At 43.1% G+C, this 24,791-nt stretch overlaps 1 protein-coding gene across 1 annotated transcript in view; it reads left to right on the plus strand.

The window, feature by feature from the left end:
* GLIS1 (GLIS family zinc finger 1) overlaps nt 1–13,039 on the plus strand; it is a gene marked incomplete at both ends in the record, with an annotated part of 198,824 nt that extends 185,785 nt beyond the window's left edge. The window contains 3 exons of the mRNA XM_084266375.1: nt 2,275–2,459; nt 9,317–9,484; nt 12,903–13,039. Coding sequence (XP_084122501.1) covers nt 2,275–2,459; nt 9,317–9,484; nt 12,903–13,039 — 490 coding nt within the window. The remainder of the gene's footprint in view (nt 1–2,274; nt 2,460–9,316; nt 9,485–12,902) is intronic.
* Nucleotides 13,040–24,791: the final 11,752 nt, after the last annotated feature.

Here is a 24,791-nt window from a genome sequence, read left to right on the forward strand (position 1 = left end):
TTTGCAGAAGATACAACTTGTAGCTGGGCTGCATGACAGCTCATTTTTATTAAACAATTTCTCTACTGAGACCTTTGAGGAAAAGCTACAGCCACATGGGAGCTGACCTTAGAGTTTAGCTGCTTCTTAGCACACAAACTCTGTATATTCCCCTGAGCATCTGCTCTTCAGCAGTTCAGGCTCCAGGGAGCATTTTCTGTCTCGGATCTGAAGAGGGCACGGGTGGCCCCTGCATGCCCCACATCCCTCTTTCACCACTTCTGCAGCCCCAGGCTTTCACCCTCACACAGGGCAAGGGCCTGTCTCTGAACAGGCCTGTCTCTGATCCCAGCTCTGTCTCTGAACTCTTTCTAATGTGTGCTTAAAAAATCCAACACAGAATATTGTTTTTCTTTGCACACTGACTCTTAACGTTTGACTTCAGTTAGATATTGCTGATCATCGCTTGTTGGGGCGTATTACCTGATGAAACTTTCCAGTTCTTATATATTTGCCTTGAAAATATCCCTGCCTACATACAGCAATACTGGTTCCTTTCTTCAGTTTAGTTTGGGGATATCCAAATTCTCTGTGGTTTGTATTACATCCCTTTTTATCTTACTGTGGGAGATGGAATTATTTCGGCATAGGATGGGGCTTTGCTTGATTTATTTAAACCCCTTTTAATAGAGTGTCACTGTGACAGCTCTTGGCAGTGTTCCTCTGCCCCTCCTGTTAAATTTGATTAAGCTGTTGTCACCATTAATTCACAGTTGATCTATATTTACCTCTCAAACGCTCCCATGTAGAGCTTAGCCCTAAGTCAAGCATAGCCTTGCTCCCCAAGTTTAATCCTCACTGCTCCAAGAAGCAGTTGTGTAAACTGGTGAGAAACTGCCATCACAAATCATGGTTTGCATGGCTTGTGCAGTGGTAAAAGAAGAGACCACTGAGAGATTTAATTTGGGTTTAGTCAACTGTTTGTAAGCCTGCAATGCTTTGTGCTCTTTTTTTTTCCCCCAGACAGGTGACATGTATTGCAGCCTGCAGTGGTATTGTTATTTCTATGCTTCAGGAGCTGGAGCTGTGAAGTTTCAGCGGGGCAGCTCTCAGACAGGTGGTTTTCTAGTGTCTGAAGTTTCTAGTGCTGTGCAAGAGCCACTGCTTGTGTTTAGCAAAAGCTCCAGAGGCAGCAGAGCACGCTGAGCATACGGTCCACACAGCCCCTGCTTTAGAAAGTGTAATACTGGGCTATGGAGCAAAAGGCCATTTATCACAGCTGCTGTAGGAGGGGAGAAGATCCGGCTTCTGTTTACTCATAGGGTATCTCTAAAAGTGTGTTGTATGTGAGTGGCCAGGGTTTTGGTCCTATCTTCTGCACTGTGCCATCCTTCTGCCTGTAAATGGCCACAGGACTGTTCTCTGGCAGAGGGCTCATTGCTTCAGGCCAGCTGCTGTAGTGTCCCTTGGTAGGATGGTCGTGTTTTGGCAGGGAGGAAGCACTGAAGCTTGTCTGCTCCAGCTGTGGCAGAGGATGCCCAGGGACTTGATGGAAGAGGGTTAGTGAGGCTCTTCCTCAGCTGCGCCAGCTCGTTGTGGGGGTGTTGGGTCAGGGTCTGTTCCCCGAGGGGGCTGCCCCAGCCCTCCTGTGCTGGCCTGAATCCCAGACGTCTGGGGGAATTTTCCATCTCTCAGATACAACCACATCTCAGTCTTCTGCTGAGCAGCACCGCCACAAGCAAACACTTGCTCAGTCTTTCTTTGCAAGGACAGTACCATCTGTTGCAGTTAGTGCTGCATTTCTAAGTCAAAAAAACCCTACATGAGGAATAACTGAAACTAATGCTTTTCTTTGTCTTGGCTGAAGCTGGGTGAAAAGCTTTGCCCCGTTGCAGCCACAAAGGCACTTAAACAATTTACTTGCATTTACTCACTCTAACTACATTTTCCACTTCTGTTTTCTGGACATGTACCTCAGCTCATGAAATCTGAAATTAAAGCTGAGCTGTGGAGCTGCTTTCCGAGGAACGGTGTCATTCTGACCCTGTCATTACGTCTGGTACCGGCAGTCAGTGTAAAGGAATAGAAACCCTTTTCTAACTAACTCCCTTTCCTCCTAGTGAGTAACTGAAAGCAGCACTGCATTCTTATCTTTTTTTTTTTTTCAGTATAATTTCTGCTTCCAAAATAAACATTTCTCTAGTTTGGACACTACGGAAATAAGGCCTTTCAAGTAGTTCATTTTCCCATATTGTGATGTGATATGTGACGTCCTTCTGTATTTTCTTTTTCTAGGCTTGCTCCCAACATAATCTCTCCGCTTGTCAGCCCCCTGAAAGCATTAGTTCCACCTCCAGTATTGCAGAAACACGGCTCTCCATCATCCCACAGCCAGTCACCAAATGGGCAGCAATTTTCTGGAATATCAAATAAACCATACGCTCCATTTCAAAACCAGTCTGTACAGCAGGGATCTCAAGGTAACTCTTCCCTCTCTTTTGTCTTTTCTTTTTAAAAAAAAAAAATTCAAAATTCCTACTTGGTAAGAAAGAGTTTCTTTCAGTCTTTGCAATTTCAGCCAATACTGGCTTATTAAGGGACTGAGAGCATTTCAGCAGGAACTCCTGTTTCCAAAGCAGCTTGATATACATGCAGAGCAAAATGCTCACACCAGTTCATGCTCTGATACGTTATCATGATCGGGAGGCTCTCACAACAGCAGATCTATTGCATTTACTAAGGGGGTTTTTTTGATGTGTTTTCAAAAAGGTCCTTACAAGAATGAATTATGCCCCCAGATAACTTCACCTTCTTCATTTAAAGAAGGGGTGAAATATTTAGCCCACACTTGCCCCATGATTGTCAACAAAGGATTGCTCTCACCATGCAGTAGACGGCTACTAGGTATGTACCTCTGCTGCCTGGTCATCCAGCCTTCCGTCAGCTTGGAGAGAGCGACCCTGGCAGAGCAGGAACCAGCTGGTTCCAAAGTACAAGGGTGGAAGCACACATTGGCAATGTCCTGCTCAGCCCACTGATAGTGATGCACAAGACATGGGCTTACACAAAGGAAAAATGCGTTGCTATTGATCATTGGGAAGTTTGGCATCTGTATTATTTTATATAATAAGCTGCAAAGGCACTGTGTACAGCTACAGACTGCCAGGGTGGTATGAGGACAGGAATGGGAGCAGATCAGCAGCTGTCCCACTGCTTAATTCAAAACATTTTTTGTTCTGAATTACCCAGCCTTTTTAATCAAGAGCTTATTTACCTGTTTCAGAGTTCTGCTGTGGGAACTAATTAATGTTTCTGCAATTTTGGATGTATAAATTAGCAAGAGATATTGCTATCACAGATTATTCCAGTATAAGGAGCGTGCACGTTCGAGAAATGCGTTATGTGACCCAGAGGGTATTGCTGCTTAAGTGTGGTAAATACTCACAGTACAGAAGTGCGTAGGACGTGAGTCTGGTTGCAAGTATCACTGAGCGTGTAAGTTTATACAGGCAGATAACCAGCTTTTGGAAACTGGTTTCACAGCTGGACTGTCAAGTCTCTAAGGTTGGGTTTTGGCTGGAGAAGTATCACGTGATCGATCCGCCAGTGGGCAGAAGAAGAGGTTTGATTTCTCTCAGTTTATGCTCAGGTCTGAACTGCAGGAGTTGAACACAAACCCAGTGAACAATCCACAGCTGCAGTGGGGTTCTGCATCCCAACAGCTCTTTCTGCCCTTGGTTCTCTGAGGAGCATTTTTGCTCTTTGGTTGGACTGCCTTAGTCTGAAAAGTTAAAGCATATTACATTAAATGATTTGTGATGAAGGAAAAACTAACTCAACCTGATGCTCAACAGATTATTCAATTTAAAAAGATTAACTCTGTAAGGGAAAAGTGGCAGATTTATGATAGCATATAATGATATATGATTATGTTACTGTAATGAGCTAAATAACTACAAACCACAAGAGGAAAGTTTAGCAGCTCATTACTATGGCAGAAACAAATGCATACACAGAACAAGTTTTGAACCACTTAAATAAATTGACTTTATTCCTTAAGAAAACCACATTTCCTTTTGAATGAATTGTTGCTTTCTAAGTGTTATGTCGTGTGGTTTAGAAAAAGCAATAATTTCCCACTTTGGCCAAATGTTGAAGTATTATTATAAATTCATTATGGAAATGGTCATTCAAAAATCAATTTTGATTAGCAGCCTTTGAAATCAATTGATCTGTAACCTGTACTTGGCTGTACTTGCTCTATGTCTTTTTTGCATCTCAGTTAATTAATAGCACATTTTTCTAATGGAATCTGTAGTTAGTTGGGAGTTTTGAATTTTTGCTGAAGAACTATAAATAGAGTTTGGCTGTGGAACTAGGGGTCTGCAGAGAAGCATATAAATGTTGTGGAGCTGAAGTTTGTCAAAAATGGCAACCTTTGTCAAGCCAGTAGCAGAAATATTGATAATGAAAGAATAAGCTGACATTATTTATATGTTTAAACCTAGCTGTAGTAAGATCACATGGAAATTATTACATGCTGAAAGAATTTGGCAGGCAATGGAATCCTGTAGTTATTTATACCTGACATAATTTCTTGTCAGAAATTTTATGGAATTTGAAAAGCTGAGATTTATTTGCACATACATGTAAATGACATGACATAACAAGATGGCATTTAATAGGCATATTCCAATTATTTGCTCATTACATCATTCATTTTAAAGGTGCTTGAAGTTTTCTAGGCCGTGCCTTAGAGAAACAGAGGCAGCCAGTGCACTGTGTGAAGTGGCTAACTGCAGCTTTTCTGTCACAAATTATTTCAAAGCAAAATTTTAACTAAATGTTATGTTTGGAACTTGGTTTATTCCTTTATTACCTGTTATATTTTTACATCTACTGCACATAAAACATTTAATAGTGATTTTTTAAACTGACAGGGCATTTAGTAAATTCTTCACTTGAAAATTAACCTCAGAAAATTTTTGATTTAAACAAAAACTGAAGGAAAATCCAAAATCCACATGGAAAAAAAAATATTGCCAAAACACTTGTTGCTGAGCTGGTACTACATTTTTGCTGTCCTAGAAGGAGGAGGGACATCTGCACCAGACAAGCCTTCTTGCTTACTTCATATTTTAACCACCGAAGGAAGCCTTTTTTAAGAACTTGTGAAAACTACTCCATGTTTAGTTTACACTCATCATTCATATGCAGTTGCTAATGAACCATTGGTTATGGGGTTTTAATCATATTTTAATTCCTAATACTTTGTGTGTAAAGCATTTCAGAAAAACTAAAGGAACCACAACTAAATAGCATGAACCATGTTTCATGCTGCACATTTTAAAGATGTGTAAGTGCAGTAAAGCTCTGCCTTGTGTTGCATATGCAAATCAAACACTGGATTCCCTGCAAGCAACAAGTTTCATTTCCTGCGGTTGTGTAAAATGAATGAAACCTTATCTGGCAAGAGCACCCGCTGTTACACAAGTCCCTGTGGTTGCTTTAACTCACATGGCCTTTCCATCTCCAATGGCTTTGGTTTTTGGGAACATTTAGTGTTTAAACAAGCTGGCAATTTTCCCTTTTTAATAGTGTAAAAGATGCGTGAGGCTCAGCTCCTCCAAACAGACTGGCTGGCCTCTTGAGCCACGCCGGGTTACTGCAGGCCATCAGCGACAGCCTGCCTCCCTGGTACCAAAAGAATCCTTCTGATTGCACCTCTGAAGCAGCAGGTGGGAGTACAGAAAGTATATAAAATGTCATGAAAAACTCCTAACTCCCTGATCCTGCAGTCCTTCAGCGCAGAGGTATGCAATTTCAATCACTCCAAGATGCATTTCCACCTTCCAGGATTAACATTCAGCTGGCTGCATTCTGAAATACAGCTTTTAATCCTGCACACACAATTCTTCCTACCCAAGTGCTGTTTCACGGGCAGTTTAAGTGTCAGGAACATCACCAAATTCTTCCTACACATCCCAGTGGTGGAACTGCAGATGAGGTTCACCAGCTGCAACTGCAGTTCTTCAGCATTTCAGACGTCCTGAATAAACTGCTGCCACTGTCAGTGCCCATGAACCCCCCGTGCTGTCATGGGAGAGGTTATACTGCAGGTGAGTCATGTCAATGCACAGAAGAGAAACAGAAATGCTTGCTGACAGGTCTCCAACCTGGCAGTGAGCTGTCTGGTGAAGGGATAGAGCAGGTGCTGTCTAAGGTGGCAGTCTTCCCAGTGCTTTTGTCTCTGCAGAAGATATGTCTTGAGGCTCCACCTCTTCCTCACCTTTTGCAATTGCAGAAGCTATGGGGAGCATCTCTCTTTGTCTTCGCTTTCATCCTCAAGGAGGCAGCTACCTGCCTTTTAACCTGCTCCTCCTTCAGCACATTTTTCTGCTCGCACTGAACACCTGCCATCCCTTTCTGTACGGTCCCACTCTCATCATTTCTGTGAAGCTAATGACAAAGGAAGGAAGATTTCATTGTGCTGCTTGGCTCAGAAGGGTTAAAAATCCTTTTTCAGTGTCATGGTTTGTTTTACCTGAGCAGTTTCTTTCAGCAGCAGTTCCCTTCCTCACTCTGTCTTTTTCCTCGAGCTTGCTACCTGCATTCATCACATCTGCAAGCACATTGGCACAGAAAGGATGCAATTCTCTATTTTCTCTGGGAAGGGCTCAGCAGAAATTCGGTCCCAGTGAATACCCCAGTGCAGCATCACTGGTAATTCCCTCCATTGTGTCTCTTCATCGTACAGTTCCAGGAACGCTTCTTGCGCTGCCTTTTCAGATTATCACACAGTGATGCTGAGGGATAGATACTGCAGTCCAGAGGAGAATTTGATTGCTTATGGCAGTTCTTTCCCAGACTTGTGATTGTGAGACAGTTCTCTGCCTCAGGTATTTTTTCCTGAGCAGCTAGACAGTGTAACTTAAACCACTTTAAAAGAAACCTTTACCCGGCTCTTGCGAAAACCCTGGATCCAGCTAGTTTCAATCCAGTTCTGTCATGCTTGGCTGTTCTCTGATTCTCTAAGCCACTCTGCCAGCCCTGTAGATCATAAAGATATTTAATTGATTTAACAAAGGCAAGCCTGGGAGCATGACAAAAGGGCAGCGATTACAGAGACAGAGAAAATACACGTCATGCCTTCCCTAGAACTGATGTGTATAGCAGACAGTCTGGAAAAGGTTCAGATTTTTTCTCTAGCAATGTATGTAAGTGCTCTCTGCAACCAGTTACACCTCATCTGAAGCCAATGTCTCATTTTTTTTTTTCACTGCTCGTCTCAGAAGTTTATATTTTTAGAAGGCTTACAGTAAGGAGCTCATGTTTTGTAAACAGAAAAGTCAGGATAATTATCAAAAGCCAATCAATAAAGCTCTGTACCTAAAAGCCACATGAAAAGATGGCTTTGCTACCTCTCATAAGAGCTCTTTGGTTTTTTGAGCCAGACTCTCCAGGCAGTAAATAGCGGTGGCTGTCTATTTCTTCTGAGGAAGGGCATGTATCATTGAATACTCAGCTTTCCTAATTTCTGGGCCTTCTTCTGCGTAGGAGCCGGTATGGACAGCTTTGGTACAGTGTGCACAGTGTGTCTATCTAATAGAGTCATCCATTATTACTTCACCAATCATGGATACCAACGATTTAGGTATTTTGTGGTGGAGGATCACAGGTTCTCAAGAAATGAATCATCCAACCTTGCAGATTCTGCCAAAACACATATTGAACTGTGAAACTTCAGAGCAAATCTTTCACCACTCAATGAGTTCATTGCACTTCTACTAAAGAATTGCCTCAGCCTTATTTATTACCACCTCAGAACACATGGCCAGAATGAATAGGCAGACCCTGAGTTTTGCCTGGTACTACCTATTTTCAAAGGTTAGTATTAAAGAGAGAAGTTAGGAAAGGAGATCTTTCTTACCAGGGAAAAGCTTACACAGGGTATGATTTGTAAGGGACAGATTCCCCTCCGTGCAGCACCCAGGCGCTCTGGTGACAGGCAGGGGTATTTCATTTCTAAACAAACAGCCTGAAAAGCTGCAGGACTGGCCCAGCCAGTCAAGGCTTCCAGTGGGGAGTGGAGCTGTGCTGACTTCTCTCAGCTGAATGTCTGGCTGTGTCTGTGTTCTAGTGAGCCACTTGGAACTTCTGCAGTAGTTCCTTAGGAAATGTTTCTTTCTGAGTAAGACCAAAGGAAGAAAGACAACAGCTCTGTATTCTTTTCTGGCAATTAGAGGAAAAACCTGAGGGCACATTGTACTAAACTTGAAGCCTGACTTGGTTGACTTCAGTTGCACATAAGAGAAGGAGCATCAATTCCAAAGGGACACTGAGAGAAGGTAGGAAAAGGGATAGTTAATACGAATGTGCAATTAATGTGTGATGCACGCAGAACCAGGAAGAGATTATTGAGGCAGGAGGAAGGAAGATAATTAAATCAGACCACAGTTGGTATAAATCTTCTGACATGCTCTGAGGTCATCCTTATGGGAGCAAGTAACATTTTCTTTTAGGATGTTGGCACAAACTTCTAAGTTGTAAGATTACTTCCTCAGCAATTCATTTATTGTTTACTGTTAAATATCTTCTTTTGTTGTGTACAATTCATTCACAACTTGTGCTGGCAAAACTCAAACTGCTGGTCCACTGGTAATGCGATACAAGCAGAACGACCCAGGCAGCCAGACATCAAACAGATTTATCTCAGCACTTTTCAGAAGCACGAAGAGTCTCCAGCTAAAGTAAAAGTCTTCACCTGACATCCAACTGGAGTCAATCCTGCACCACTAATTCAGTTTTATTTGCAGATTATGGCCCCCTGTGTTTGGGGAAGGGGTTTCATTTGAAGTCTGAGAAAGAAGAGGTTCAAGGTGCTGTTCCCCAGCAGTGTATAACATGCGCCGGATGGGAAAAGACTTTATTCACTGAAAACAAAGCAGTGCTACTCATTTAAACATTGCATTATTGTATTAAAGTTAAAAGTAATTAATTATATGCACATTCCTATTCCATCCTGGACCTGATCCAGTGGAGTACTTACTAAGCTTTGAACACAAGTGGGCTGTTGACTGCATTCAGCTGACCTATTGCTTGAAATGAAGCTCATTCTTGAGATTTTTGTTTGGTGGGGATCACAGTCCACAGCACCTTGTGGGATGCAGTCTGATGTAGCTTTTGTATTATTACAACTTACAGAACAGCATGATCATTTTCCCATAGTTAAAACTGAGGAACTAACCACCCCCCCAACCGTAATGAAACACTGTGACAGAAATGGAGCTCATACCCTGCAGTAGTGTTAAAATGTGTGTGTGATACCTGTTTTCAGGTTACCAAGGCAGCTTTCACTCAATACAAAACTGTTTCCACTATGGAGACTGCTACAGAACAATGGACCAGTCTGTCACCACCGATGTGCTAACTGGGGAATCCCACTGCTTCAATCCTCTGAGACAGAATGGCTATCACATACTCAACGCACCTTTGGCTTCAACAGGTAATTTATTCTGCCTACAAAGAATTATCTATACACTATTTTTAGCAGGAGGGGAAAGAACTCATTTTATAGTCAGTGTTATACAAAAATAATGTTTTGATCAGAAATTTAGTCATTTGCATCTATAAAAAACCCAGAAGGAAAGCAAATTCGTTTTCTTTTATCCCCCTGTATTTGACTGATGGACAAACCCTCCTTTCACTCTGCTGGATGTCACAGGTGACACACACCTTCAGGAGCACTGATAAACAAGGCACTTCCCATGTGAATTGTGCAGGCTGTTCAGGTAGGCTCAGGTGGGCTTTTATAATCAGATCAAAGTTAGGAAGATAGTTAACTCCAAAGATAATAGCATCAGCAGGGACTTCCTGGCCATCTAAGAATAAAAGGGTTGCTTTGTTTTGCAGTACTGAGGTTCACAAAATGGAAAGGCACTGCTTTGATAAATTCAGCTGAAAAGATTAGTGAGTTCCTTTTTGTTGTGAGTTCCTTTGCCTTTGGGCTGTTGCACATTGGTGGCAACTGTTATTTTCCTGCTCAGCTACACATTTGTGTAATGTAAAATTTGCAGCAAGTTGTTAGAGCTCGATTGCTGTAATATGTCCAGATTTCAGCATTCATTTTATAAAGCATTTTTTTCTACTTTAAAAACCACAATTCACAATTGATAGAATTACTGAAATGGGACAAAATGTGAGTACTGCCAGAGCCATTTACTGCAATCTTTACTTACATATCTCCAAGAAATTTTTCTTCGTGTCTGAATTCAGAAGGGCATCTCAGTTAAGGACAATACTGGAAACATATGTTTAAATGCTTTTTGAAATGGGGCCTGAATCAGACCACAAAATTAGAGTTGACTTTCCTGTTTGTTTTGCATTAAAGGAGACTCTGTTCAGAGAGAGCCTGCATGCATTTGTTGTTCCATACTAGAAAGCGTATGCATCAGTAACGAACACCAGGGAAAAGTTTAAGATGAAGTTTCAACTTCAACTTTGAATTCTTCTGTGTTATTCATAAGTTTGATGTTACCAAAACATTTTTTTTTTCATTTTAACATCAGATTTCCAGTTTAGATTGACAGCCTGCAATATTTAAAGAACAGACTAAATAAACTTTCCAAAAGAAATTGTAGGAGCAAAGAATAATACTATGGCAAGACACCAATTTCAACAACAGTTGATTTTTCTGTCTGGGGCTAAACTATTATGAAATGTTTCTGTGTAATATTTTTGTTTTCAGAGTGATTATCGAGGTATGCAAATACTTGAAAGGCTGAAACATAAATATATAAATCTTATCGCATCTTTTTGTGTGTAAAATAGAACCATTCAGGTTTGCAAGACTCATCAAGCCTATGCATTAATTTTTTCAGGCTTTTATAGCACCATTAATATTAAATGAGATCTCATCTCACAGGAATGCCAAATGTGACTGGCAAACAGCTGCTCCATGAATCACATTAACAGTCAATAAATTTTTATTTTCTGTTCAGGGCTTCGGATAGTTTACTCTATCTGGAATCTAATAATGATTTCTGGGGTCTATGCTTATCTTGGGTTTTGTCCATCTGTGGCTGTGTATCCACCCTGTATACAGGCTCATCAAACAGAAATTAGCATAACATAAACACTGACAAAACTTACCAAAATATGGGTCACTCCACTTGGCCTGACACGGCACAGGGCAGATAAACAGGCCAAGTTCATCTTCCAGAGACTCTGGACACACGCTGCACGCCAGAGCTCTGCAGACTGCAGAATCTGACCTGTAAACTAACAGTAAATTAATACATCACAGGAAAATGCAGAAATGTAAACATGTCAAAATTTGGTCTCAAATAACAAAAACATACCTAATAGTAAAATACCTATCTTTAAGTTCTAAGGACTGAGCTGACAGTGCTCTCTGAAATCAGGCCTGGCTGTGAAAGGCTGTAGGAGCTGTCATGACTGTGGTACCACACAGCCTGGAGAACTCAGTTGAGCCTGGTGCAGTGATAGATTTAGCAGAGGAAGGCAGCCTGAAGAGTGAGAGAAAAGCTGAAGGGACAAACAGCCTCATCTTCCACCTGGGGAACTGAGGCACAGAAAAAAACAGCTCCAGGAGCTCCTCTGTCAAGCAGAGATTGGAGCTTTAACCATGAGCATCAGCCATCCACACTGATGTGCAATTCAGACCAGTGTGGTTTGCAAGACATTTATTTTCTATGTCAGACACTTGTTCACAGGCATGTTCTTAACTAGAATAATTTTGTTCCATGTATTGCCTCAGCTGATTAATGCTATTGATTATTAGTGGGCTGGGTGCAGGGTTCAGACCCTTGTGCTGATGCTCACACAACCCAAATCAGGTGGTACAGCGTACAACAGAATGCCTATGCTAAAGGATGAACATGAGGGGGTGATGTCTCAGTAGTGTGAGGGCTGGGTTAGAAAACTGTTGAGGGAGAGAGCACAGAAAGTTGCCCAGCCCCAGGCAGACAAGACAGGTCTGGTCCATGTGAGAATAACAGGCACAGTGACTGGCGTCGAAAGGAGAGAGCAAGGCAAGGGGTGAATACAGCAGGAGTGAAGTAAGAAGAGAGTCACACTGGAGTGAAACAAATACCTGTATGTGACTGGCCACTTGCAAAAACAGGTTATAGTGGGGCCTAACAGGAAGCTTTCATGTCCTTTGGGGTAGGCAATAAACCATTTCTTTTGGGCTCCCTGGCATCCCAGCTGCCATAGCACCTAGTAGCAGGCAAACCCATTCCTTTCCACGGGGATGCCCAGCTCAGGGAGGCTTGTTAACAGCTGGGGAAGTTTTGTGTTCCAAAAGGAGGAAGTGTGAGCACCGGCCAGCTTGGCCAGGTGAGGAACCAACAGCACTGTCGGCTTTGGTGGGCTGTGGACAACGTGGTGCACAGCTCCTTCTATGTGGCCTGTGGGCCTGATTGGAATCAGAGATGCTTTTGCAGACCTCACTTCTGCAGTGTATGGGGATTCAGTAAACTTCTTCTGGATCTTAAGCAGCTGGGAGACACATGGAACATTTTTCCTAAGTGCCATTAAAAGGAAGAACACACAAAACAAGAGGACTGCATCACTTTTAGTGCACACTTACTAGGATCCTTGCCCACTCATTGTTTTGACATCCTATTCAGATAATGACTGTAAAGTCCCAAGAGAATCATACTCGGTACTTGCACTTCACTTGCAAATGGGTTGCCTTCCACAGAAATGAATGGGAGTTTCATCTACTATGACACAAATGCCCGTGGAGATTAGTTCGTGCATCTCCTGGGTAAGGCTTTGATGGTAAACCCTATTGTCTTTTCATTAGCACTGTATAATCCCAGGCCTCAAACTATGCTTCCTTCCTTATATGTCCTGTGGTACTAAACTATGTCCATGCAACTTGTTCCCGCTTTCAGGCTACGATGCAATCTCTGAAGCACAGTGTGTATCTGAAGACATGGTCTCCAATGGAGCTGATGAAAATGGCTTCTTCCAAAACGGCGCCTTTGATCACTGCTTGAATCACATTCCTTCCATCTATACAGATACTTAAGAGCAGTGCTGACCTTGTTTCCCTTATTATACCTATAACTGTGTATGTAATAACAAAGGTGGTGTTCAAGTACTTTTATTTAGTCTGTATCCCTATATGTGCTCATTTAAATAAACACCTCACATTTACCAAACCATTTTATACATCAATAGTCTGTATAAGATAATATTGGAACCTGTTCCTTTGCTGTGGCACTTTGAAATTCATGCTTTAAGGGAATGAGGAGAGTTTCAAGCAGCTTGTTTTGTAAGTTCTCTCAGTAAAGTGTAAATGTAAGTTATATAATGAACTTGTAAAGAAGGGTTTTGTCCTTAAAGGTATGTTTCAAGTTGAAAATGCTGTTCCCTTTAATCAGTTTTCATTTAACTCATTGGTCAATTCTATTTTTTTTCTTTTTTTAACTAAACGGATTTTTTAATCACAGACCTCATGTATATAAAGATCTTCATTTGCTCAGCTGTTTTTATATTTTCAGTTTTACAAGAAAGCATTAAAAACTGGAAACATGCGTACTGTCATTTCTTAACATCACTGGTCTGCCTGACAAAGCTCAACACAGTTTAAAAATGGCTGAGAGTGATTTAAGCAAAGCAGTAACACTTCAGTGCCTGTGAAACTAAGCAGCCCAAGTGTATGTGAATAAAACCAAGTAGCCCACAGACTTTCAGTGAAAGGACCAGAAGCCTTCCAGTGCAGGGGTTGGCTTCCCAGCACTGCATGCCTGATGGTCCTACACCATCTCCCATCCTTCCTGCTGCCCATGCCATGGTGGGTACATCAGCACGAGCCATCCCAGCAGTGTGGGGAAAACTCAATGCAGCCGTGATTGGCTCTTTGCTTCCACAAGCAAAGGGACAGGCTCATCTCAGGTGTGATCAGTGCACACTTACACGCAGCAACACTAAGCATGGGGCAGGGCACCTCATTTAGCTGTTCACAAGACCCAATAGCCACTCTGAACTCTCCACCTCAGGCATATGCTGTAGAGAGCAGGACACATGGAGGGCTTTTCTCCATCCAAAGCATTTGTCATTAGTGGCTTTCAGCGGAACAGAGGTCACCTACAGTAGCTTGGTTCCCTGTCACTGTGGCCCTGGCCCCACTGGGCTGCATTTCCTAGCCCCGATGTGATTCCTGGGAGAGGACAGGCTCTCCCAATGTGTGCCAGTGGAGTGCATGTTGGACATGCACTCCCGACAATGTCCCACCAAGGTCTGGGAGAACAATAAGGAAAAGCTAACTAATAGGAAAGAAATTGTTCTCATTTGCAAACCATGGCTAGTTGGGCTTAATAAGGCAGCTGAGGAGCAAAGTATGATCATCTGAAAGGCTTTACTCTGTCAATACACAAACCCCAACCTCAGGAAATGCTCCTGCAAGTGGAACCTGCTGTCCCCACAGGTGTGAGCACAGCCTCACAAAGGAAAGAGATACTTGGGTTAAATGAAGATGCACCCTGTCCATAGGCACACTTAAGAGTTAGCATCAACTTTGTTCTTGTGCTGTACACAGAAACAAATGTCTGTAAATGTCCTAGCTGCCCTTGGCAGGGTCCAGCTGTGACTGGCTCTGCCTCCTGTGCCCAGTGCATCTAGATGATGCCCTGTCACATGCTCTGACTTGGCTGGTCCTGTGTGGAGCCAGGAATTAGACTCTATGATCTTTACAGGTCCCTTCCAACTCAGGATATTGCATGAATGCCAGAGGGCTTGAGCGTGGCTACAAGGCAGAGCTCTTGTGAAAAAGCTGAAGGACATTTTTACAGCAGGTCCCATAGCAAAGTCTGCAAAAGGACACCATGTCCACAACAATAGCAAGCCATTCCCACAGGCCAATTCCCACACTACCGCATCTGCAGCACCAGAGGAGGCTGTCCTGTGCCCATCTGAGCTAGGGGTGCACACCTGCTGATGCCTTAGCTTTTCACCACCAGGCAAATCTTCACAAGCACCAGTTGCTAAAGGATGGCCAGATTAAGCATCAGACAATGTCATTTGCAGCACAAAGTTTCCCAAGCTACCACAGGGCACCACCAAAAAGCTCACACTGTACTGAAACCAGGGACTGAGGACAGTACTTCCCCCTCCCCCCCAACCCTCTCCTCCCCATTAGCAGGAGCCGCTCAGCAGTGGCGTGCCCATACAGTGCTAGCAAGGACCATACATCATGCCAGGTATGCCAGTGCCAAGCCACATCTCTTCAGTTTTCAGGCCTGTAATCCAATTAGCTGCTCCCCAGGGAACAGCCTAAAACAAGAAGCAGCTGCTGGAAGAGTTCTTGCTCCCCCCTAACCCCAAAGGACTGACAGAAAAATGTCAGGCACCTGGCTTCAGCAAAATAGCAAGTTCTGCGGGGGGGGGGGAATTGCTAAATTCAGTGGCATGGTAAGAAAATACCACATCTTGCAGCTGCATGGTCAGAATCCACACCCCAAGCTGAATGGGGCAATTCTTTGGCAGCACTCGCAGAAGTGGCACTACTGGGTCCACAGGCCTGTGGTTCCCCTCATGGTCACAAAGTTATACAACCACAATGAACATACATATTTTCAAGCACAATTTGGTGGCAACGTGTGAACCCAGCGAAGTACCAGGGAAACACATCTGCAGCATAAACTTGGAGGTCACCAGTGTCCTTTTTGGCCCTAGCAGGGAATGCTGGCTATAATTCTTGGCAGTTTCTAGCTCTGGCAAACATCTTGTAGGGAATGGAGACAGGTTTGGTGAGGGTGTCCCATGTGTGCAGACAGCCCTTGAAAGGCAGCTCTCCTGGGGGACCAAGACCCTGCTGTCTGCATGGGTGTCACCCCAGAGGCCAGTGTACAGCCCATGGCTGATGGCTCCCTGCCTCCATCAGACAGTGCGCACAGAGGTGGAGCCGGAGGGAAACCCAGACAGGGCAGCAGGGAAAGCTGCTGCAAAGGGAACTGCTGGGGTGTCAGCTGAGGAAAGAAACAACAAAATGACCCTGAAGCACGACCAGCAGTCACAGTGCTCGTACCAACCTGCCCGTAAACACGAGACGCAGCTCAGGCCCGACACAGCACCTGGTGCCCCAGTCCCCAGCAGCCCAGGCGTCTGCTCCTGTGTAAACATCGAGCACCCCGGGGCCACTGCACCTCCCCGCAGCCACAGCAGGCTCCTGGAAAACCCTGGATGCCATGCTGCCACAGCAACGTGCTCAGCATCACCCCAGGCTGATCTGGGTTAATGCAAAGCCTACCTGGATGCAGTTTACTTGTTTTTCCAGGGCCTGGTTGCACCTTGTTAGTGTACATGAAGGGGCCTCTGTACCCAATTTAGCTTTCTGTCCTCAAGAAATTTGAATGAAACCTAGACATTCAGGAAGTTTTACAGTTAGTCACTAGAGAACAAGGTGCATGGGGTTGTATGACACACACACCCTTTTTATAAACAGTTCCTCAAGATCTCTGGCTCTCAAGAATGCCCAATCCCAGTCACAAACCCATTAATTGTGGCTGCCCTCCCTGGCCCAAGCAGTCCCTGGCAGCACTGACTCATCATTCCTCTCCTAGAATTAAAATGTATAAAGGCTCCCAATTGTGCTTTAAGCCTACACACGTGGCTTTGCTTCTAATTGCTGCCACATTTGGCTTTCTGTCCTGTTGCTTATCTCCTCCAATGCATCAGATTTTTATTTTTTTTAAATCTCAGACCTAAGTGGCCTGAACTCTTTCCTAGAACATGAGCAAAGGGCAGGTAGATCAACAACCGCAAGGCAATAAAAACTCTCTAAGTTTTTGAAGGAGGACTTAGAAAAAACATATCCAAAGCCCAACAACGCTGTAATGGCCAAGACAAAATAATTCCTGTGCTTCAATTAGTTGGAGACATTAGAAGGAAATCGTGCCTTAAAAACATGATTAATCTCATTTCCTAAAAATTAAAGAAATCCTTCTAAAACTGACATTTTTTTAGTTAAAAATACAAACCAACCAAACCTAAACATATTTGATCAATTACAAAAATATTTATGTCACAACAACCAAGCTGTTCAAAACCACACAATGATTCACAAAGGTCTGGGAAATTTAAAGCATAGCAGCTGGAGTGATGATTTAATTCCAGAATCTGTGTGAATCAGGTTTTCTGTAAATTAAAAGGACAGATTCAGAGAAATGCAAAGGCACTCATACGTTGGAAAGTTATTCATAATAAAACTATTAAAATACACAATAGCACAAGTTAATGGTTGTGTGCTTGTGTACTTCATTATTTCCTTTTATTACATGTAAGCAGGGAAGTATCTCATGTAAGCTTTTCCTAAAGACACAAAGAAACCTTTCAATGGAATTTATTGCTTGGCAAGTTTCTCGTTGTGGTGCTGTAAAAACCCCACCAACTAATACGTATAATAACTAGAGTAAGGCTTTATAATAGTAGAAAATTATTACCCTGTGGAATTAAAATGGAACTGCTGGTTCCAGTTGACTGTCAGATACTTTTTCAATCTAGGCAGCAGAATTCAAATAATAAATTACAACACTACTTTATAAATAGCCACAAATCATTTCCCCAGTGAATGAAAACCCCATTTACCCCTGTGTAAGTACTCTGTGTGTACGCAGTATGCTCTAAGAATGACTGAAATAAGATGACCTTCAGTGGCTGATCAAGCTGGGAGAGAGAAAATGAATTTCAAGTTGACACTGAAGCAGCTAGAGTACATCTCTGCGCTTTCCACCAGCTGGGATGCAAGCCAAACATTCAGCAGGACCTCTACATTTTTAATATAATCAAGCTCAAGCTTTTCATTGTATAGCAAACCCAAATGCTTGCTCTTTTCCCATTTACTAGCTGCAGCACCTCACAAGCTATAGAAGTAGTAGTGCTATAGAGGTGCCTTTGCAAGTGAGTAAATGAAACATGCACATGTGGCATATCATGACAAAATAACACTATTTTAATCCCATAATTCTGATGTGGCAACACGACAGAGGAATTTGCAAGACCAAAGCCTCAGCTCTGCAGTAGGAATGGTTACAGCCTCTGGCAGGTATCAGATTTGCTCCCATAGAAAGGAAACAGAGTCAGTGAGTACATTTTCAGATCATATTCTCTCGTTATGTACACACCAAACAGCAGGGACAGCTGCTCCTTGTGGAAAGGCTTCCCAGCTTCTGAGATTGTCCTTTCAACTCGATACATTTTCTAAATGGTAAGAGTCCAAAAAACCAAATTCCAGAGCACATTAAGAGCACAGATTTGATACTGCAATAGATGTCAGTTACGCAAGCGGTGCAAAAAAACCCCAGTTCTTAAAAAAACAACCAAGTATGTGAAAATAAACAGTGCCTGTAAATTGAATTTAAATTGCATAAGAGATTTCAATTGGTTTTGTTATGATCTTATTAAAACCTACAAGAGTTTAGTCCAGTTCTCTGGTAATGCATTTGTATTGAATTAGAAGATCAGCGCAGCAGAAGAGGAAAAAAGAGCCAGCCTATAGCATTTAATTCACTGACAGCAAAAAGCCATTGGAACATTCCCTCCTGAGATAAGCCCTTCTGAGATTTGCAGAGTTGCACAAAAAGCTCTTCTCTCCTTAAATTTCAAAGCAAACTGCAGACTCCCTTGAGTGATTTTGGAAGCCCATGGCCCAGAGTCAGCAGAAAAAGAGCTGCAGTCTTCTGGATTGTCAGAGCCTTGCAAGGTTGCATATCTTGGCTCCATGGGCTGTCAGTCACTGTAGCTGCAAAACCAGTCAAGCCATGACAGACATTTTTCTTTAAAGCATCTAAACCATAGAAAGTCCCAATCTAGGTAAAGCCCTTACAAGACTCAGATTTCTACCTGATTTCCACTGAGATGAAAAGAAATTTGTCCATTCCTTTGGCAAAAAAAGATTTCTGTAGTGGTGGTGAAGCCAGGAAATAATCAAATAATTCTTCTGTGCTAACACAGATTTTCTGGCCAGAGACAGTAACTCTCATTCAAAACCAAGTGACTCAACCTCAGAAGTGTGTTTCTGGCCCTGTGTTACACAAAGGTTCTCTCATTTAATCAAGAACACCAAGGAAAGCATGATGTTAATTTTCAAACCTTTTGCATGTTTTGGATTGCTTGATTTCAGAAGGTTTTCTCCCTCCCTTATTAGACAGTGGCTAGGGACTGGGCTAGGAAAGGAGTACATCAAGCTGGTTTATTGGAGGACTAGACCCATCTTTCCATGCTTTTAGGTTTCGTTCATTTCAGAAGGACAGCTTAACATGATGCATCCTCAGGGCAATAGCAACCAAGAGTCCCAGAGCAGCTCTTCCCCTCCCAGCCCCCAAATTCAGTATGTGGTTCAGACAGTAGACTCAGGATTATCCTTTTAAATAAGGGGTGGCTTCATTTCACCCTACTCCAGGCATCCATGAGATGTTATACCAGCACCCTAGCTTCTTCTCAGGCACTGGGAAGGGAACAATGCCTGCAGAGAGGGAGTCAGCCTGTCCCAGGAATGGGTTCAGGAGCCACAGTCTCCACTGATAGATGTCAAAATTCAGACGTCATAAATCCCTCCCAGCATGTCTCCTTTAACAAGGAAGGCTGAGCCTGTGGTATGCCAGTGTCCTCCATCCTCTCCTAAGCAGCCAACGCTCACCTCTGAAACTGGGCACCTACACAGCAATCTGCACCACCTCTCTGAGCAAACCCAGGGATGACTGGTACCAAAAGAGATCTCTCTGAAACAGTTTGCCCTGAATATAACCCAAAGCAACACTGCTGAATTGCAGTGGGCTGAGGGGCAGGTTTTGAGGTGTCTGAACACCTACAAATGATAAAAGGGCATTAAGTGGAATTTTTCAGAACTGCCTTAATTTCTTCAATTTCATCTCCCAGATTTTATTTCCTTCTGAAAAATCCTCTTTGGTGCCTATCTGCATCTTTAGGCACATTCTGCAAATCTGGGCTACATTGCGTAATGAATTTTCTTTCCTATCTCTTTGGGCTGAGAACCACACATTTGCCTAAGGAATTCTCTGTGGAGCTGAAATCTGTTAGGATTATAAATACAGGCTGGGCTGGGAACAGACTTTGGAAACTGCCACGAAGAACATCTACAGAAAACAGTGATTCTAGTCACACAAGATACCTGATATAGTTGGCAGGAAGGCAAAGCTAAACAAATGCAGGTTTACATTTTACTATTTAAAGAATAAAATATTCAACTTGAGTTCCATTAACACCTGTCAGGTCTTTGGTACATACTCAAATCCACATTTCTAATTTTACTGCTAAATAATCCCAAACTTGGCAGTTAGAAGGTAAAGCAAAATACCCAAGCTAAACATCTGAAGCAAATTGTAGCTCTCTGGAAGAGCCCTTCTGCTGTATAAATGAAGGTCGTATGTATAAATGATTAGAAGCTTAAGGAAATATGTCTTCTGCTTTTCTAAATTGATAACACACACATATTGCATTAATATTCCCACATCAATTACTGGACATGTTCCCTGCTGTAAGAAAAACGATAATTTTTTTTTTAATAATCCCTTGGAATAATATTCTTACATTAGTACAATTAACCCTTGGCATGCGGGAGGAAAAGAGGTTGATGTAATAAACTACATCACAGAAAAGCAGTACATCAGCAGTGATGCCAGCACCTGGGTGCACCCTGGTTTTGGGGGACAGTTAATAATACACAAGATTCCTCCTTTGCCTGGAGAGGATGTGCCAGAGGTGACAGGTCCTGGTGGGGATGGGGAGAGGAGGAGCAACCCAACTGTGTTGGCTGTGGCATTACAGCCATGACAGTCGTACCGATGGCAAACCCGGGGCTCTGTTTATCAGCAGCAAAATAAACCCAACCAACACTGCAGAAGACTCCCTGAACATGTTGTCTTCTCTCTGTAAAGGACAACGGGTGCTTGGCAGCAGGCACAGGGCAAGGTTTCACCTCAGCACTGTGGAGGACCCTCAGGTGCCCAGGCTTTTGTAACAGACAGACTGCCCAGACCCTGCTGGGGTCTGGGGAACTGCTGTTGAAGTCAGGGGAGGGTCAGAGTAGCTGCAGCCTGCAACCATCACCCCTTTGGCTGCTGCTAAATCACACTTGCCAGAAAGAACTTAATCCTAGTGCTCATAAAACTACCTCTGAAACACATTTTTCCCCTTCAAAGTGTACCAGATCTCAGTAAATACCAAGTATTTTCCATAAATGTTCCCAAGCTAAAATACACCTGGAGCCATCTCTAGGGTCTTCATCCATACAACTGTACATAAACGCTGTATACACGTGTCCCACTATGCCCTGCTCACCCAGGGCAAGGCTGGGCACTCATTTTAGAGGCAGAATGTCTTGGCAGAGCCAGGAGAGACCCCAGCTCCCATGCTCCGTGCAGAAGGATGGCAGAAGAGTTCCCAATTCATCACGGCTGACGCTAAGCACAGCAAGCGCAAAAGCGCAAACAGTATTTATCACTTCTGACAGATTCCTTTATTCTCTGCTTTTTATTAGCTGACATGAAGTTAAGCTCCTTTTGTCAGAGACAAAAGTCATTAAAAGGAGGAGGGGGGAACCAGGAAGATTATTTCCCTGTTCTTACAAGGCATCAGAACACTCTGACAGATCATGACTATGTACAAATGATAGTGCCAGGTTCAAATTTGTCAAGACCAAGCTGCAAATGCCACACTTCCCTGTGCCAGGGGTTGGAGGTGTGTGCAGATTTACAGGAAAAGCTACCTTCCCTGCACATTTCCAGTTGGTAGCCCTGGACTTTTCTGATATTTCTCTTTTCTCACAAGAGGGAGCTCTGGCTCTGGAATAACGATATGAAAATGTCCTGCCCAGATACTGCTGCTCTGCTGCCTCTGAAAACACCCATCTCCTGCCCAAGGTTGGATGTACAGGGCTCCTTTTGCCGTTAGAAACCCATCACCAAGAGCCTGAATCTCAACTAGAATGTCAATGATCAAAAATATGCCACTGTCATAAACTTTTCCAGAATTTTCCAAGATAATTTGGTGGTCTTGAACAGTGCCAGAAAGAGTAGTGATTGTCTGATTTTTCCTTTCAAAAATCAGATGAGCATTGTCACTGAGCAATGAAATCTGATAAATCAGAAGGGCCAAGGAATTAGACAAGAATACAAATAAACCTTACAGTGTCCATAATCGATACTTTTCTGATGTGAAGACCTCCCAGCAAATCCCAGATAAAGTACCAGTTTGCACATAACTGTTTGCATAACCCCCTGCTCTATCAGGGTCCTCAGGGACACCTCTGCAGCCAGTGATGCTGGGTGCAGAGCAGTGAGCACAGGCACCAGTGGCCACGGCCACTGCTTTCCATCACAGCTCAGCGAGGGAAGAGCCCCTGTCCCTGGGTACAGTTAAACTGCAGACACAGTCCCCACACACTGAAAGTCTGTCCACACTTGGACTGTCAGCCAGGGAGGGAGCTTTGGAAAACATAACAGCCAGTTTCAAAGGAAAGTTGTGAGCAGGTACCACGGGTTTCAGTGAGGGAGATATTTGGTAACTGCAGTGGTTTTGACTCTTCTGCCTATGGAAGGGTGCTCCACACTTTTGCTACAATGATTCTCAGTGATGCTCTGCTACCTCCAACCTATGTATGTATAAATATTGTCCACAGGCATAGCTTTACACTTTATACTGTTACTTCCCCTCTTCTCTTAGCATACACTGCAAGATCAGCCAGTTTTTCTGACATGATTTTTCAGTCTGAACCGGTGTCACCAAAGCACTGCATCAACATACCTTGGATGTGGCCCCGCAGAGCCGCTGCACAGCCCGGGGGCTTAAAAATAAGTCACTGCAGTACACAAAGGCAGAGAGTTTGTGTCAGGAACACTTCAGCACCCAGAAAGCTCTATTGGGCTGAAATCCAAACTCGAGACTGCATATCCTTGAGCTCCCTCTGCTGACCGCGTGATTATTTACATACACAAAAACCATGCAGTGTTCTACTATCGCAGTGATGCCAACAGTATCTCCAGTAACCCAAAGATATGTCCCCAGGCTGATACCAAGTGCACAGGGCTCCTCCAGGGCAGACAGCAGAGGAATATGCTGGAGGCTGCTATTTTCTAGGGAAACCGACCCGGAATGGGTCCCATACGTGGCTGGGGCAAGAGCAAACGCCCCTCACGAGCCACAGAAGCAGCCAGCAGTGTTAGGGGGAAACAGTCGTGCAGCCTGTGGCTTGGCACCCTCCTGCATCGCATTCTGGATCAGGCCCCAACAACTGGGTATCCTGGCACACGTTTGGGCTGCAAGGGCAGATCAGTTCCTTCTGATTAAGCAATAAAGCTGTCTTGAAAATATAAATCTGCAGGGCTTTTCTGTGACCAGCAACCAAAAGAATTTCACATTCGTCTAAGCCTAAGCTTAAAAGGATGTAAAGGCTGCGTGGCAGCTCTGCTGCGGGGTCGGCATGGCAATGGCAACAGCCACTTTCCAGCCTGGCGTTGTGTCTCCTGCGCGCGGAGCTAAGCTGGAGTAATGAAATGCAGGACAGATCTGTGACAGAGTGTGAACAAAAATATAAAAAACATTAAAAGATGACTGTGGAAAGCTAGCGTGCTCCTCACATAATTAAAACAAGTCTTTCAAAGGCTGCTGCTTGCCTGCTAGCTCCAGGCAGGTTTGCAGGCTGGAAACAAATCCTGGTCTCAGACTCCCTTGCCAGAGGCATCAATGGCCACTAAGAGTCACGCAGGGCAATCCTTGGGTCCTGAGCATCTCCCTGCCTTGCCTTCTTTTGCATAACCCCAAGGAATTTTGCAGCCCCAGTGTGCCTCAGTTTCCCTGCGTGTAAAACATGTTATCATGCTTACTCCTAATTTTAGAAAATTATTTTATATCCTTGGATTAAGAGGTCTAAAATTAACTTACTGCCTTCCTATTCAGCTCAGCTTTGTCTAATTAAGACTATGATTAACTGTGAGAGGGAATGCAAATTTGGTGTTGGCCGAAGGCTTCTTACGGACAATTATAAAAGTCTGTCTTGAAAAATACTATTTTGCTCACAGTCTATTGCAAATACTGTATTTAATGCAAATGCTTTTTCACATACTATTAGAAGTACATAAACCCTTTAGCCACGCAACAGATTCCCTCTAACGCTATTTTATTTTTTCTAAATAGCATACATATGCTATTTCTATGAAACATTTATTATACAGGAAATACAGAGTATTTCATTGCAGTAATATTTCCAAATTGACATTTGCATTATACAGTATCAAATACTATGGTCAATATAAATATGTTCAATGTTATGTCAGGAAAATATTGGTTGAAAGAAACTTTAAAAATCATTTTTCTGTTTTTTCCAATAAAACTAATACCCTACTTCCTTTCTCAGATCTGTTTTAAACACCCAGAAGATTCCAAATGTTACAATTTAAACATTCAAAAAAATCTAAAAGACAGAATTCACCACCTCTCTAATCTTAGGGATATAAAACCCACATGTCGACATCTAAATAAAAACTGTCAAATGTAGAACTTTTTGCCAAAGTGGTTCTTTCAGTTATATAAAGTTGAGGTCTATAAAAAAGGGTAGAGCTCGCTTTGGGGGAATCATCAGTTCTTACTGAGTCACTTTTTCCCTTCCCAATTTGAATTGGGAAAAGTTAAACTGGTTGATTGCACATGATGAAGCAGATACCTGAATTAAGGTCAGCCCTGAATTGAAGTTCCAGTGTATTTTAGGCAGAAAAAAATCTCCCTAAGAGACCTTTTTGTTCCTACCCCAGAACTCAGCAGATGCC

The sequence above is a fragment of the Gallinula chloropus genome, assembly GCF_964237585.1.
Source record: "Gallinula chloropus genome assembly, chromosome: 6".
NCBI lineage: Eukaryota > Metazoa > Chordata > Aves > Gruiformes > Rallidae > Gallinula > Gallinula chloropus.